General features: G+C 45.3%; 1 protein-coding gene across 4 annotated transcripts; it reads right to left on the bottom strand.

Annotated features, from left to right (window-relative positions):
* Positions 1 to 3,359: 3,359 nt before the first annotated feature.
* NOLC1 (nucleolar and coiled-body phosphoprotein 1) lies at positions 3,360 to 15,081 on the bottom strand. Of its 4 annotated transcripts, none has more exons than XM_044916586.1 (13): positions 14,914 to 15,081; positions 12,188 to 12,243; positions 11,937 to 12,079; positions 11,703 to 11,833; positions 10,328 to 10,493; positions 8,521 to 8,618; positions 8,263 to 8,401; positions 7,771 to 7,899; positions 7,464 to 7,574; positions 6,732 to 7,376; positions 6,443 to 6,549; positions 5,966 to 6,058; positions 3,360 to 5,816 (listed from the first exon to the last, which is right to left on the bottom strand). In XM_044916586.1, exons 1-13 carry the CDS (start codon positions 15,031 to 15,033, stop codon positions 5,658 to 5,660), a joined length of 2,097 nt encoding a protein of 698 aa, XP_044772521.1. In that variant the 5' UTR covers positions 15,034 to 15,081; the 3' UTR covers positions 3,360 to 5,657. The 4 variants fall into 4 exon arrangements, with proteins under 4 accessions (XP_044772521.1, XP_021555209.1, XP_044772520.1 ...); XM_021699534.1 differs by having other exon boundaries at positions 8,521 to 8,627; positions 11,937 to 12,076; XM_044916585.1 differs by having other exon boundaries at positions 8,263 to 8,406; positions 8,496 to 8,618; positions 11,937 to 12,076.
* Positions 15,082 to 15,408: the final 327 nt, after the last annotated feature.

Here is a 15,408-nt window from a genome sequence, read left to right as displayed (position 1 = left end):
TGGTCCAAAATGGTACCAGTGCTGAGGGTGAGAAACCTTGATCTAACAGGTTTGGGTTGCAGTGAGGACATAACCTGCAAAGCGCAAACCTACAAGGCGTTGGAAAATCTCCTACCTTTTGTCCATATGAAGTAAGTACATGGCAGAGGGGCATGAGGGGCATGAGCTATGATGTGTGGATCCACTGAATTTATGGATTTCAGCAACAGTTCCAGAACCCATCAGCATTGGGTGGGAATTCTAGATCCCTCACAAACCTAAAGTTCCTAAGAAATAGGATCAATTCTGTGTATCAATATTTGGCATCATGAATGAAGATGCTAAATAGATAAACATCAAAGAACAACAAAAAAAATATTGCCTGGATATAACCATTAACTCTAAGATACGATTCAAGACTTTGTTCAAGGGACGCCTGGGTGGCTCAGCTGGTTAAGCGACTGCCTTCGGCTCAGGTCACGATCCCGGAGTCTTGGGATCGAGTCCCACATCAGGCTTCCAGCTCAGCGGGGAGACTGCTTCTCCCTCTGACCCTCTCCCCTCTCATGCTGTTTCTCTCTCTCTCTCTCAAATAAATAAAGTCTTAAAAAAAAAAAAAAAGACTGTTCAAAAGGTATGTTGCATATCACAAGGACACCAAGGAGTGTTATTCCCCAAATCCTCTTTTATTGTGCAAGTGGCAGTCAGAGAGTCCTTACAATGTGCCAGGGACTGTACTAAGTGCTTTAGATAAATCCTCAATCCTTACAACAGTCCTCTGGGGTAGTCAGATTTTACAGACAAGATAATAAAATACTCTGTCATTTTAAATATGAGAAAGTAGACTCAGAGGGGTTAAGTAATCTTTCTAGTAAATGCTGTTGAACAATTTACTAAACTGCTTCATTTGTGTAACACTTTACCTGCATACATACACACACACACATTATGTATATATATAGCAGGTTGAGTTTTGCAAGGCCCTAAGGGAAAAGGAGGTCTACTAAGTTAAAAAGGCAAACAAGGCTAGGATGGGTTATATTTATAAAATGCAAAAGAAAAAAATAAATACGTCATAGTTTAAACAATAAACAATAAGCTGGGGCACCTGGCTGGCTCAGTCAGAAGAGCATGTGACTCGATCTCAGGGTTACAAGTTTGAGTGCCACGCTGGGTGTAGAGATTACTTAAATAAAATAAAAAACTTAAAAACAAAACAAAACAACAAGCTTACAAATTATTCATCTATTTTAAGGAGAAAAGTTAATGGATACATATTATATTCCATTTTAAAATGAAAATACTTGAAAAAAAACTTTAATCTGTGATTAAGGGCTAATCTCTTTATTTTTCTTCCTGTTTTTTTTTAGGATTTTATTTTTAAGTAATCTCTATATCCAATGTGGGGCTTGAACCCACAACCCCGAGATCAAGCGTTGCATGCTCCACCAACTGAGCCAGTCAGGCGCCCCAGGGCTAATCCCTTTAATACATCAAGAGCACTTACAAATTATTAAGAAAAAGATAAATAGGGGCGCCTGGGTGGCTCAGCTGGTTAGGCATCTGCCTTCAGCTCAGATCGTGATCCCGGGGTCCTGGGATGGAGCCCCACTTTGGACTCCCTGCTCAGTGGGAAGCCTGCTTCTCCCTCTCCCTCTGCCTGCTGCTCCCCCTGCTTGTGCTCTTATCCTTTTTTTTTTTTAAGTAAACTCTACCCCCAGTGTGGGTCAAATAAGTATTTTAAAAATAAGTAAATAAATAAATAAATAATCCAGGGACATCTGGGTGGCTCAGTCGGTTAAACCTATGCCTTCAGCTCAGGTCATGATCTCAGGGTTGTGAGACCGAGCCCCACATCTAATTGGGAGTCTCTTTCTCCTCTCCCTTTGCCCTTCCCCCCACTCTGGTGCATGCTCGCTGTCTCTCAAATAAGTAAAATCTTTTTTTTTTTTAAGATTTTATTTATTTGAGAGAGAGAGCACAAGCAGGGGGAGCAGCAGGCAGAGGGAAAGGGAGAAGCAGGCTCCCCACTGAGCAGAGAGCCCAACATGTGGCTCTATCCCAGGACCCTGGGATCATGACCCGAGCTGAAGGCAGTCGCTTAACCGACTGAGCCACCCAGGTGCCACAAATAAAATCTTTAAAAAAATAATTAAAGTCATATATGCCAAATCAACATCATACTCAACAGTGAAAAGCTGAAAGCTTTTTCTCTAAGATCAGGAACAAGACAGAAATGTCCACTCCTGCCACTTCTATTCAACATAGTACTGGAAGTCCCAGCAATCAGAGAAGAAAAAGGAAGACATTCAAGCAGAAACAGAAGAAACTCAAGGAGGAGCTAAAAATGAAGGCCATGGGGAAAGGCCCCCGGGCCACAAGTGGAATTAGGAAATGTGGCAAAAGGGGGGCGCCTGGGTGGCTCAGTCGTTAAGCATCTGCCTTTGGCTCAGGTCATGATCCCAGGGTCCTGGGATTGAGCCCCACATTGGGCTCCCTGCTCTGCAGGAAGCCTGCTTCTCCCTCTCCCACTCCCCCTGCTTGTGTTCCCTCTCTCGCGGTGTCTCTGTCAAATAAATAAAATCTTAAAAAAAAATAAACATCTGGCTTTCCTATCATAGCATGTTGCCATCTATAGCTAGAATTAGGTCTTAGATCCCGTTGTACAATTAAGAATGAACTCTTGTAAAAAAAAAATTTTTTTTTTTAATCCACAGATACTCAGTTTTGTGTACAAGAATATTCACTGTGCGGGGCACCTGGCTGGCTCAGTCAGAGGAGCATGTGATTCTTGATCTCGGGGTCATGAGTTTGAGTCCCACACTGGGGGCAGAGTTTACTTAAAAAAAAAAAAAAGAAAAGGAATAACCACTGTGGTTCTTTTGTAGTAGCAAAATACTGAAAAAAACCAAAACATCTACCAACATTACTGCTTTGAATAACATACTATTTCCATACAATGGAGTACCATGCAGCCATTAAAAATGAGCTGCTGTGTTATAAAATGAGCTCCAAACTTACGAAACACTGCATATGAAACACTGCTACCCCATTTGTCTAAGGAAAAATATGAGTGGAAGCATGTAATAATACATTCAGAGAAACTGTGAAGACACAGAATCAAGTCCCAGGAAACTGAGCTAAGATGAAAATTTAATTTTCATTTTATATTATTAGATTTAACAAGTATATTTGAAAATGAAAGCATGAAAGGAATGAAAAAAATACCAGTTTTTTTTTTTTTTAAGATTTATTTATTTTAGACATTGAGTGTGCCCACAAGCAGGGGAGGGGCAAAGGGAGAGGGAATCTCCAGCAGACTGTGAGAACGGAGCCGACACAGGGCTCAATCCCGTGACCCACGAGATCATGACCTGAGCGGAAAACAAAAGTCGGATGCTCAACCGACTGAGCCAGCAAGGCACCCCAATTCAATTATTTTCAAACACTCTCAGATTAGTGGTTTTCAACCTCAGCTGCTCATATCAGAATCACCCAGTAGCTTTAAAAAAAAGAAAAAAAAAAGTCCTAACACCCAGGCCCCACCAGAGAGTACCAGAGTCTGACTCAGGTGGTCTGGGATGGGCCCTTGGGTCTTAGTATTTTTAAAAAGTTTCCCAGATGATTCTAATTTTCAGCCAGTGTTGTGAAATCACTGATTTAGACCAGGAATTAGCAAACGTTTTCCACAGAGGGCCAATTAGTAAATACTGTAGGCCTTGTGAGCCACATAAAGTCAGCCACATATTCTTTCAAGCACTTTTAAAATGTAAAAAACCAAGCCCCATGTTGGGTGTGGTGCCTACTTAAAAACAAATAAATAAAATTAAAATGTAAAAGCCAGTCTTAGCGTCTAAGCATTACAGAAAGAAGCCATGGGCTGGACTCACCCATAGGCCATTCTGCCAACCCCAGTTTAGACTGTGCACATTCTGGACTACGGCCTGGACAAGGCACCATGAGACAAGGTATGGCCAAGAAAAGCCAGCAAGCTGCTGCCAAGAAGGTCTGCAGTGAACTCACAGGTCTCACTCCAGCCCTCTAACTGGCAAATTGTTCTGGTTTGAGTAGGTGGGAGGGCTTTGGACTCACAATAAAAAACTCCCAAGACACGTTATAAACCAGCCAGTTTATTGTTTTGTAGTAAGATGGGTAACTTTTACCATGCAGACTGATGTACCTATGTCAGCATGAATGGTGCATGTTCCTCCTAGAGGCAGTTACATGGAAAACCAACTTACTATCAAGTTACTTCGCAAGTACGGAATCCAAACAAGGGGAGGCTAATCTTAAAACCTACACCTCCCTCATCCATGAAGCTAGGGCACACTTCCCCAGCTCAGGAACAGTCCCAGCTTCCAGAGTTTGCTGTTGCCTCTTCCCTTCCCATCTTGCTCTGGCCAAACACTGTCATCTCCTACAGCTTTATGATCAGCCGACTTGGCCTCAGAGTTGTATTTCTGCTCACTGGCTTTTACTGTTACCTCCACTGTTACTGACAATTAAGGTTCTGAAAGGGGCACATCAATTGCTCCCTTGTTCCAACTACAAAACACAACAATCTTGTTGGGATGCTCTCCCAATCCCACCCTACTTGAGTTTTACCCCCTAATATGCTTTTATAAAGGTTCTTCCCATTTCCATCAGCACACACACAGGTTACCTATAAATTTGCCTGACTAATGTAATCTAATTCCTACTGAGGATTGAAGTTTTTAATTATAGTTTTTATTCTTTCACCTTGATCAGTGATTTCCAACCACATAGGAGTTAATGAAACTAATTCTGTGTCACCAGTTACTAAAACAGAAATACCAAGTGATATATACTTTTCATAGTTATTTTGTTCTCTAAAATGTAAAAAACAAGGAAATGCAGTCCTCAATTTAGTACTATGAAGGGTCATCAAAAAAAGTCTTTGAACAATAGAAAAGTTTATGTTTTCAAATTAAAAAACTAAACACGTATTGCAAACATTAGATGTTAAAATTACAGAAAACAAAATATTTAGACTAACCGCATGGCATTCACACTACACCAGAATTTTGCCTGTAACAAAAGTAAATTTTATCCCAAAAAGTAATTAAGTCCATGCTCGCTGAAAACATCAGTCCTAAACCCCATGAATGAGTATAAACTACACAGTGCATGCTTAGCGAACACATACATTTACCACTCTTAACTGCCCCTTCCCAAAGCTGTGAGGGGTAGGACGGATGAAATGTGCACAACAGGCAGAATTCTCCAATTACAAAAACTCATAATGTGACCTTTACTACGTCTTAGGCAATAGCTAAGATTTTATCTGTGGGAACCCACCTGTGAAATCACAACAAAAATCAATAGGAAATGATTTAATATAAAATATACAAATTTCTTAGTATGAGGACTTTCACAGAACAGGGAGAGGGAATGACAACTAAAATTTTTCTTTTTCTTAAAAAAGAACACGCCCCTTATGTTGTCCTTGCTACTCAACACTCAAAAACAAATCTGTACAAAACTACGAACACAGAAAAGGACGAGAGAGGATGTTACGAAGCAAAGTCTTCGGACCTATTCTAAACTGCTGTCCTCACCAAGACCCTTTCTTAATAGAGCTGAGGGTTTCCCAGGTCCACTGGGGAAAGTAAGTGGTCTTGGATCATCACCCCGGCTTCACCACAGATGGCCCCAGGTCACTCACTGTCAAATTTAATGGAATTGACCTGGACAGAGATGGAGCCTCCCCGGTAGCTGCCCCGCTTCTTCTTGGTTTTCTCATGCCGGAACGATTTGCCTTTGGTGAACTTCAGAACCTGATTGGCGCGCTCCCCCCAGTCTCCAGCTGCACCCCGCTGGTAAGCAGAGAGAAGTGATTAATACACGGAAGAACAACATCAAGGCCCTGTTACGTTCTTCTCCCTGCTCAAGGCAACCTGAACCAAAAAGCTGCCCTCTCTTCCATCCATCCCCCTTAAGAATGACAAACACCCTCTCCCCTCACCTTGGCATCAAAGGAATTGTCTGCCACTCGAGAATCTACCTCAATTTCCTCCTCCCTGATCCTTCGGAATGGGGATGATGCCCTTTTTTCTCCCTAGAGAAGAATGAAGTAAGAAATAAGTTAAAGACAGAGTGGCCATTCAACAGAAAAGCCCTCCTTAGCTACACATGTGCACGAGTGCCAGGCCAGGCAGAGAGCTGTCAAGATGATCCCAGATTTTTTTTCTACTGTTATTTTTTTTTTTTGAAGATTGATTGATTGAGGGGGGCAGAGAGAATGGAGTGAGGGGCAGAGGGAGAGAGAATCTCAAGCAGACTCCGCGCTGAGCACAGAGCCCTACTCGGGGCTCAATCTCGCGACTCTGAGATCACAACCTGAGAGGAAATCAGGAGTCGGACGCTTAACCAACTGAGCCACCCAGGTGCCCCTTTCTACTCTTTAAAGGCTGGCTCCTGAGAAGAAAATAAGATAACTTACTTTCTTCCTTTTTGGAAATGTGTTGGGGGTCTGGGGCTTTATCTTCTTGGCTTGAGGAGTCTCTGTCTCCTTGGCAGCCTCACTCTGCTTCCGCTTCTTTCCTGAACCTACGAAACAAAAAGCCAGACTCAGGAGACCAGTTTCATGTTCCTCCTCCCGGGTTCCCACACCCAGGGCATGCAACTGGAAACCTAATCGTGGGCCTCCTCTCTCTACCCCATCCCCCAAGTGTATATCCCACCCATATTTGGGGGAACAAACTAAGGAGACAGATTCTTTGGATACAGACCTGGCTTAGAAACTGCCACTGCTGCCTTTTTCTTTTCTTCTTCTTCCTCATCGCTATCCCTGTCTGCTTTTCCATTCTGGGTAGTCAGTGCAGAGGTCCCATTGGTCTTGAGGGCTTGTGGCCTTACAGTGCCCTTGCCCTTAGGCTTCTCCTCCTCTTCTTCCTCACTGGAATCATCAGAGGAAGAACTGCTGCTGCTCTCGGCCTTTGCTTTCTTTGTGGAAGCTGCCTTGGAAGAGGTTACAACTCCTGCTGCCTTCTGTGGCTTCTTTTTAACTGGAGATTTTGACATTTTCTCTTCCTTTTCTTCCTCACTGCTAGAGCTATCTGAATCAGAGCTGCTGTCTCCACCACCCTGGGAGGCCTGTTTGGCAGGCAAAGATGGAGCTGCTTTGGCGGCTGCCTTGGACTTGGGGGTGACCACAGTCTTCTTTGTCTTTTCCTCTTCACTAGAACTGCTCTCCTCCTCGCTGGAGCTGCTATCAGCCTTTCTGGTGAGAGGCTTCTGGCCACTACCTGCAGGTTGCTTGGGAGCTGTGGCTGGTTTAGCTGCAGGATGCTTAGGAGTGGCAACCGGCCTACTTGGTAGATTCTTGGTGGTACTGGCTGGCTTGGAAGGAGCTTCATCCTCAGAACTGTCAGAGTCTAGAGAGAGAGCAAAGAATACATATAAATCAGAATGAAGAGAGCCCCTGGAACTCCCAATGCCCTGAGGGCCTCCATATGCCTCACCTGAGTTGTCTGAAGAGCTGTCTGCCGCCTTCTTTGCTGGAACTGGTTTAGTGGTTGCTTTAGAGATCACTGCCTTAGCTGGGGGTTTCTTTTCTTCCTCAGAACTTGAATCTGGAGAGAACCTATGGCATTAGGCTGGGACCAGAGTCCCAACCCAACCAAAAGCAATAAAAAGGAGGCTGCAAAGACCCACACAGAAACTTAAGCACTGTCTTGCTTCAGTGAAAAACAAAAGGCATAGTGGCATTTTTGTCTTTTATATTCCTCATCTACTCCCCAGACCCATTCTCCATGGGTGGGGACTCACCAGACTCATCACTGCTGTCCTCACTGCTCTCCACAGGCTGTTTCTTCTCTGCAGCTTTCTTGGGAGCCTGGGTTCCCAGGGACTTCTTGGATAGGGCAGCAGAAGGCGGAGGGACTGAGCTATAGGGACCTGTTTAAAAAAACAAAAACAAAAACAAGTGTCAGGGCGCCTGGGTTCCTCAATCAGTTAAGCGTCTACCTTCGGCTCAGGTCATGATCCCAGGGGACTGGGAAGCCTGCTTCTCCCTCTCCCTCTGCTGCTGCCCCGTTTGTGCACACGTGCTCACTCTCTCTCTCTGAAATAAATGAAATAAATAAAAATCTTAAAAAAAAAAAAAGACAAGTGTTGTGGTGGGGCTCCATGCTCAGGAGGGAGTCTGCTTGGGATTCTCTCCCTTTCCCTCTGCCCCTCCCCCTGCCCCCACCACACGTGTGTGCTTGCTTGTGCTCTCTAAAAAACGAATAAATCTTAAAAAAAAAAAACAAACCTCACCTGGCATTTTCTTCATAGGTTTTTTCTGCTCTTCCTCCTCCTCCTCACTGGAGGAGTCCTCACTGCTGGAACTCTTTTGGGGAGGGGCAGCTGTGGCTTTCATTGCGGCCTTGGCCACAACTTGCTTTTTAGGTACAGTCTGCATCATACAGAAAATTTGTTACCACAGGAAAAAGCTGGTCCAACTAATCTTGCCAAGAAATGGAGACACCCTCACCAACCCCAACCGGGTCCCCTGGTAGAAGTTATGGCCCAAACCTTCTTAGGTATGGCTGCTGCAGCCTCTGAGTCCTCGCTGCTGCTGCTGCTCTTGCGGCCGGCCACCTCACCGTTGGCTAGCTTAGACGCCAGCCGAGCTGGGGTACCTAGGAAGGGAAAAATACGGTAAGAAGTATCAAGGCCTTAATGGGCCACAGAAACCTGTTAGCTCAGAACTTAGGAGCCTATCAATTCTCTTGCCTTTAGGGCAGGCATGAGGGACTGCCACGGCTGACTATCAAAAGATGACTTTCCTGACCAATTTCAAGCAGAAAACTATCTTTAACAAATGATACGATGTAGTGGCGCCGGGGTGGTTCAACCCATTAAGTGTCCGACTCTTGATTTCGGCTCGGGTCATGATCAGGGTCATGGTATCAAAGCCTGTGTCAGGCTCTGGGCTCAGAGGGGAGTCTGTTTGTCCCTCTCACTCTGCTCCTCCCCCAGCTCATGTGTAAGCTCGCTCTCTCTCTCTCAAATAAATAAAATCTTTAAAAAGAAAATAAAAAAGATATGATGTAAATAATTCAGACGTGCTCTATGAAATCTTTCACTCCAACTTCCATTCAGAGAAACTCCTATAAATCATAACCTGTCATCACAAGAATATTACAGAAAAGAGTTTAAATTCTCACATGTCCTACGGAGTGAATACAGAGGAGAAATGATGGCAATGAAAAGCACAAAGGAGGGCGTCTGGGTGGCTCAGTCAGTTAAGCATCTGCCTTTGGCTCAGGTCATGATCCCGGAGTCCCGGGATCGAGTCCCGCATTGGACTCCCTGCTCAGCAGGGAGTCTTCTTCTCCTTCTGACCCTCCCCCATCTTGTGCTCTCTGTCTCACTCTCTCAAATAAATAAATCTTAAAAAAAAAAGCACAAACGATAGATGTATAAGCGGTCATAACAGAATGGCATTTGTGGGAATGTAAATCATCTATGAAATGAACAAGAATGGCAAATGGATACCTTTTTTTTTTTTTTTAAAGATTTATTTATTTTAGGGGCGCCTGGGAGGCTCAGTCAGTTAAGCGTCTGCTTTCGGCTCAGGTCATGACCAGGCATCCTGGGATCGAGCCCCGCATCACACTGGGCTCCCTGCTCAGCGGGGAGCCTGCTTCTCCCTCTCCTCCCCGCTCTTGTTCTCTCTATCTGTCTCTCTCTCTCTCAAGTAAATAAAATCTTTAAGAGAAGATAAAAAAAAAAAAAAAAGATTAACTTATTTGAGAGAGAAAGAGAGAGACAGAGCACACAAGACTGGGGGGAGGAGGTGAGGGAGACAGATTCCTCAAGCAGACTCTCTACTGAGTGCAGCCCAACATGGGGCTCAATCCCACGACCCTGGAATCAGAACCCAAGCTGAAATCAAGAGTCAGACACCCAACCAACTGAACCACCCAGGTGCCTCTGGATACCATTTTAAAAACACATTTTTCCTCACTGCAGACTGTTTCTCCAGTTACTAATCCCAATAAAAAGCCTCTTTAAGGGGTGGGAGAGACACTAATCAATACTTCTAGCTCAACAACCAGTGCCATTTCACCCCTGTGCTGAATGAACAATTTTTTTGAGAGAGAGAGGGCACGTGCACAAGCATGCACACACGGGATGGGGAAGGGCAAAGGGAGAGGGAGAGAGAGAATCTTAACCCAATGCAGGGCTCAATCCCAGGACCCTAAGATCATGACCTGAGCTGACGGCAGAAGCTCAACCGACTGAGCCACCCAGGTGCCCCTGAATGAGCAATTTTAATACCGGTCCCCAGAGCAAGCTAGTCCCCAGCCTGGTCTCTTGGGAACAGAAATAGTACCTGGTTTGCCTGAGCCTTTAGTCTGAGCTTTAGCTGCCACAGGTGTTGTCTTTGGCTTCTGGTTCTTTGGTGACTCATCTTCTGAGCTTGAGTCTGAATCGGAATCAGAGCTCTCGGCTTTCTTAGGAGGAGCTTTGACTGCCTTGGGTTGGGGCTTAACTACCTTCTGTAAGGAAACACACAATGAGGAGAATCAGCAAGAGGTTCTGGGTACCCAAACGGCATCCTAAGGTGGAAACCATGGTAGACTTTTATTTTTTAGGAGCTAATGGAGCAGTAAGAGCAAAAGAAAGCTGAGCAAGACAACATTTGAGAAAGCGTGGCTGACTTAGTTGGTAGAACATGCAACTCTTGATCTTGGGGTCAGGAGTTCAAGCACTATGTGTGACACAGAGTGTACTTAAAAAAAAAAAAGATAGCTTCTGGAAAGGGCACCAAATTCTTCATGAGACACAAAAATATTGGGGTGCCTGGCTGGCTCAGTGGGTAGAGCATGCAACTCGATCTTGGGGTTATGAGTTTGAGTCCCACACTGGGTATAGAGATTACTTAAAAATAGTTCAAAAATCTTAAGGAGGAAGGAAGGAAAAAAGAAAAGAAAAGAAAGAAAGAAAGAAAAAGAACAGGGAAAGAAGGGACGGGAAGGGAAGAAGGTAGAAAGGGAGGGAGGGAGGAAGAAAGAGGACTCCTGGGTGGCTCAGTCACTTAAGCGTCTACTTTCAGCTCAGCTCATGATCTCAGGGTCCTGGGATTAAGCCCCAAGCGAGGCTCCCTGCTCAGTGGAGAGTCTGCTTCTCCCTCTCCCTCTTCCCCCTTCCCCCACCACTGCCTGGGAAAGAGAATGGGTTCCTAGATTCAGGGTATAACTTCACCCTCACGTATCCTTTCCAAACTTCATACATCTATTTTCTCTTCCATGGTTACCTGTTATATATGTTTTATATATTTAAAGATTCATTTTATTTTAGAGAGGGCGCATGCGCACTCACACATGGTTGGGAGTGGTGGGAGGGGCAGAGGGAGAGGGAGGCAGAGAAGCAGACCCTCTGCTGAGCAGAGTCCAATGGGGGCTAGATCCCAGGACCCTTAGATCATGACCTGAGCCAAAACCAAGAGTTGGAGGCTTAACCGACTGAGCCACTCAGGCGCCCCTTATTTATTTATTTTTTAAGTAATCTCTATATTCAACATGGGGCTCAAACTTATAACCCTGAAATCAAGAGTCCCATGCTTTACTGACTGAGCCAACCAGGCACCCCCACGGTCACCTGTTATATACCCACTGCCATCCCTTGGTTCCAAGCTACAAGCCAGGACTTTAGGTTTCTTCTTTCTAATCCCTTAAACAACCTCTTTCCTTCCTCAAGTTGCAAACCTGAACAGGCTTTTTCTTCTTGTCATTGTCCTCTTCATCATCACTGGATTCTTCACTGCTGCTGCTCTCTGATGCTATGGCTGCAACCTTTCCAGGATGCTGAGGCAAACTGGCCCGCTTGGCAGGTACAACTGAACAAAACCACAGACCCCAGTGAGAATCAGCCATGTGGTACAGGCAGGCTACAAATTCCTTTCTGGGAACCACTAACCCCAATTCCCTGTCCAGCATTACCAGCTTTCTTAGCTGGAGGTCCTTGGGCTTTTTCCTCCTCACTGCTGTCCTCACTGCTGTCACTGGATGAAGTCTTCTTCTTAGCCTTCTTAGTCACTGGTCCATTTGCCTGTAACTTCCGCTTCGGGGCCTTGGTGGACCTGCTGAGATAGATGAGGCTAACTTTTGGGGGATCAGGACCATCCCACACCAGGGAACACAGCCCAACTCCTTGGGGGAAAAACAGTCACAGTGGTACAGGGAAGACTTACTTGAGCCAGAAGCTGTAGATGTCCAAGAGAGAAGAGGCGTTGGCGTCCTGTTGGGTCTATAGGAGAAAAAAATAACTTAGTAAGAAAATTTTATCCTGTTGTTCTAGGGGGAAACCAGATTTTATTTTATTCTCTCTTTAAAAATGACCTGCTTGGGGTGCCTGGTGGCTCAACCAGTTAAGTGTCTGCCTTCAGTTCAGGTCATGATCTCAGGTCCTGGGATGGAGTTCGGTATCAGGCTTCTTGCTCAGCAGGGAGTCTGCTTCTCCCTCTCCCCCCTGCTCGTGCTACTCGCTCTCTTTTTCAAATAAATAAACAATATCTTTAAAAAGTGACCTCTTTTATACCTGCTATATTTCGTGTAATTGTTACATCTTTGTGAGACTTCTCCTACTTGAAAAATAACCTATTTATGTACTTCCCAATTTTTGACATCAAAAACTTGGGTTACTCCTACAGTTTCTGTCACCATCTATCCCTAGTCAATCCTATTTATCAAAGCCTTTTAAAAAATCTTCTTTCCCAGGGTGCCTGGGTGGCTCAGTCGGTTAAGCATCTGCCTTCGGCTCAGGTCATGATCCTAGGGTCCTGGAATCCAGCTCAGTGACAGGCTCCCTGCTCAGCAAGGAGTCTACATCTCTCTCTCTCTGCCCCTGCCCCCCTCGTGCTCGCGCATGCACACTCTCTCAAAAATTTTTTAAAATCTTTAAAAAAAAAATTGTGCTTTCTCTTTACTCTAGCAATGCACTGTCTAGGAATTTATCCCTACCTGTGAAACAAGGACACAAACATTAACGGAAGAGGGTGTTTCCTGAAATGTGGTTCATAATACCAAATCATAGGAATCCAGCCTCCAATACTGGTTAAAAAGCTAAGTTATATACTCAGTACAAAATTACATTCAGCTATTAATTACACTGATATAGATTATCTGATGCAAAAAAAATTGCAAAGCATTACAGTACCAACAAGAGTATAGGCTCAGAGTTAGAAGTGTACAGACGTGAAACTCACCTCTGCCTATTATTACTGTGTGACCCTGAGCAAATTACTTAATCTTTCTGAGATTGTTTACTTCTCTATAACATGGAGATAATACTATACATCTTATTAAGTTGTTGAGAGAATTAGAGATAATGCATATAGAGGACTTAGCATCTGGAAACACCATCTGGCCCTTAGTAAGTCTTCCAGAAAGATTAGTTTTTGTCATATAAAAAAAATCCTGATTCTGGGGCGCCTGGGTGGCTCAGTTGGTTAAGTGACTGCCTTTAGCTCAGGTCAGGATCCTGGAGTCCCAGGATCGAGTCCCACATCAGGCTCCCTGCTCGGCAGGGAGTCTGCTTCTCCCTCTGACCCTCCCCCCTCTCATGCTCTCTCTCTCTCTCTCAAATAAATAATCTTTAAAAAAAAAAAAAATCCTTATTATGAAAGGCCCAATTCCATCCAGCCCATTGTGAAAATACTTTTTGCAGTCTCCCTAATGGTCAATTCAAAAAACAGTTCCAATATGAAAGCAGTTGTAGGAGATCACACGGCAGGCTGTCCCAGCTTAAGGAAGTCCTTTCTGAAGCTGATTTGATTCTGTCCTTGTGCAGCCTGATGCTGCCACAAAGAATAAACTTATCGTCTTAGTCAAAGGCTAAGAAGACTGTCAAAGACTATACCCTCTCTCAAGATGTTTTCCCATGCATCATATTTTTTTTTTCTTAAAGATTTTACCTAGTCATTTGACAGAGAAAGTGAGCAAGCCCAAGCAGGGGGAGGGACACAGGCAGAAGCAGGCTTCCCACTGAGCAGAGACCAACGTGGGGCTTGATCCCAGGACCGTGAGATCATGACCTGAACAAGGCAAACGCTTAACAGACTGAGCCACCCAGGTGCCCCATGATAGCTTTTCTTTAGGGAGATTCCAAACCTTTCACATCCCTAGTCCACTTTTTACGTGTGTTTGGAACATCCTAGATTACCATAACTATGATAACAGCTTTCACTCACTGATGCTTCCTGAGCACGAGGCACTGGAATTGCCACTTCATATTTATCATGTTACTGAAATTCACAAAAATCTTATAAAGTGGATGATGGCATCTCCCTTAGGAATAGAAACAAACTCAGAGAGGTTCAGCAAGATGTTCAGATTATACATTTTAAGAAAACAGAGCCTGGTCCCAAATCTAGATGTGTTTGGTTCCAAAAGTCAAAGATCCAAGCCCACTGCTTGGCAGGGCTATGATGCTCAATTTTGCTTTTTGTCTCTACTCTCTTTCACTTTCTTCTTTATTAACGAAAATCCCATCCCTCATTTCTAAAGCAATTTTATCTTTGAGTCCGGGGTAAATTCGACTGAGAGTTAAGGTCGTCACGCTTTGCATCAACCAATGTAAAACCCAAGAAGGAACCAAGAGCCTCCAACGCCTCCGGTGGGACACCACGCTCCCTCTCCACGCCGCACTCCGCCAGCCACGTGACCTGGGCCACGAGGATCCCACGCTGCCGTCGCTGCACCGCTCAACAGAAAAAAGCAACAAGACTCAATGCTATCTAGTGAGACTTCATGGGAGACCAGGTGCCGGGACTCCAGGCTCTCGGGTCACCGCCGAGAGCTCGGCACAAAGGCTGGATTGGCGGACCCTACAGACCTCGGTACCCGGAAACCTAAACATGTCAGGGCCCGAAGACCTGTGGTCATCCCACCCCAGCCCTTGTCCCAAGGCCGCACTCACAGCGCCTGTTGCCTTGGCGAATTTATTGGCCACCTCCGAGAGCTGATTATCGCGCAGAAAGCCGAGGACGAGGGGATACAGGTCGCTGGGAACCACGCGGCGCAAGCCGGCGTCCGCCATCCTCCGGGCAATACGCGTCACTACGGTTGCCGACGCTCAAGACTCAGGAACTCGGGAACCCGGAGGGATGAGGGCGGAACCATTGTGACGTCATCGCGCGGCGCGGGCGCACGGCGGAAGGGGCGGCACACTCCACAAGGTAGTCCCGCCTCCACTTTGGTGGCAGGATCGAGGCGAAATCTAGAAGCTCTTTCCGGTGCCACAAGTGTCGCCATCTTGTTAAGGGCGGAGCCCTCCGTCCACCACCTTGTGAAGGCGGAGCCCTGACGTCACTGGCCACGCCCTCACCAGTGGCGGGAAAACTTCAGACTTCCCGCGCCCTTTCAGATCGAGCCCTTTCCTCCAGAGCTGCGGTTTGGAGCCGCAGCTGGGATT

This window comes from Neomonachus schauinslandi, chromosome 6, assembly GCF_002201575.2.
Source record: "Neomonachus schauinslandi chromosome 6, ASM220157v2, whole genome shotgun sequence".
In the NCBI taxonomy this organism is placed as follows: domain Eukaryota; kingdom Metazoa; phylum Chordata; class Mammalia; order Carnivora; family Phocidae; genus Neomonachus; species Neomonachus schauinslandi.
This window is presented reverse-complemented; position numbering and strand designations above follow the sequence as displayed.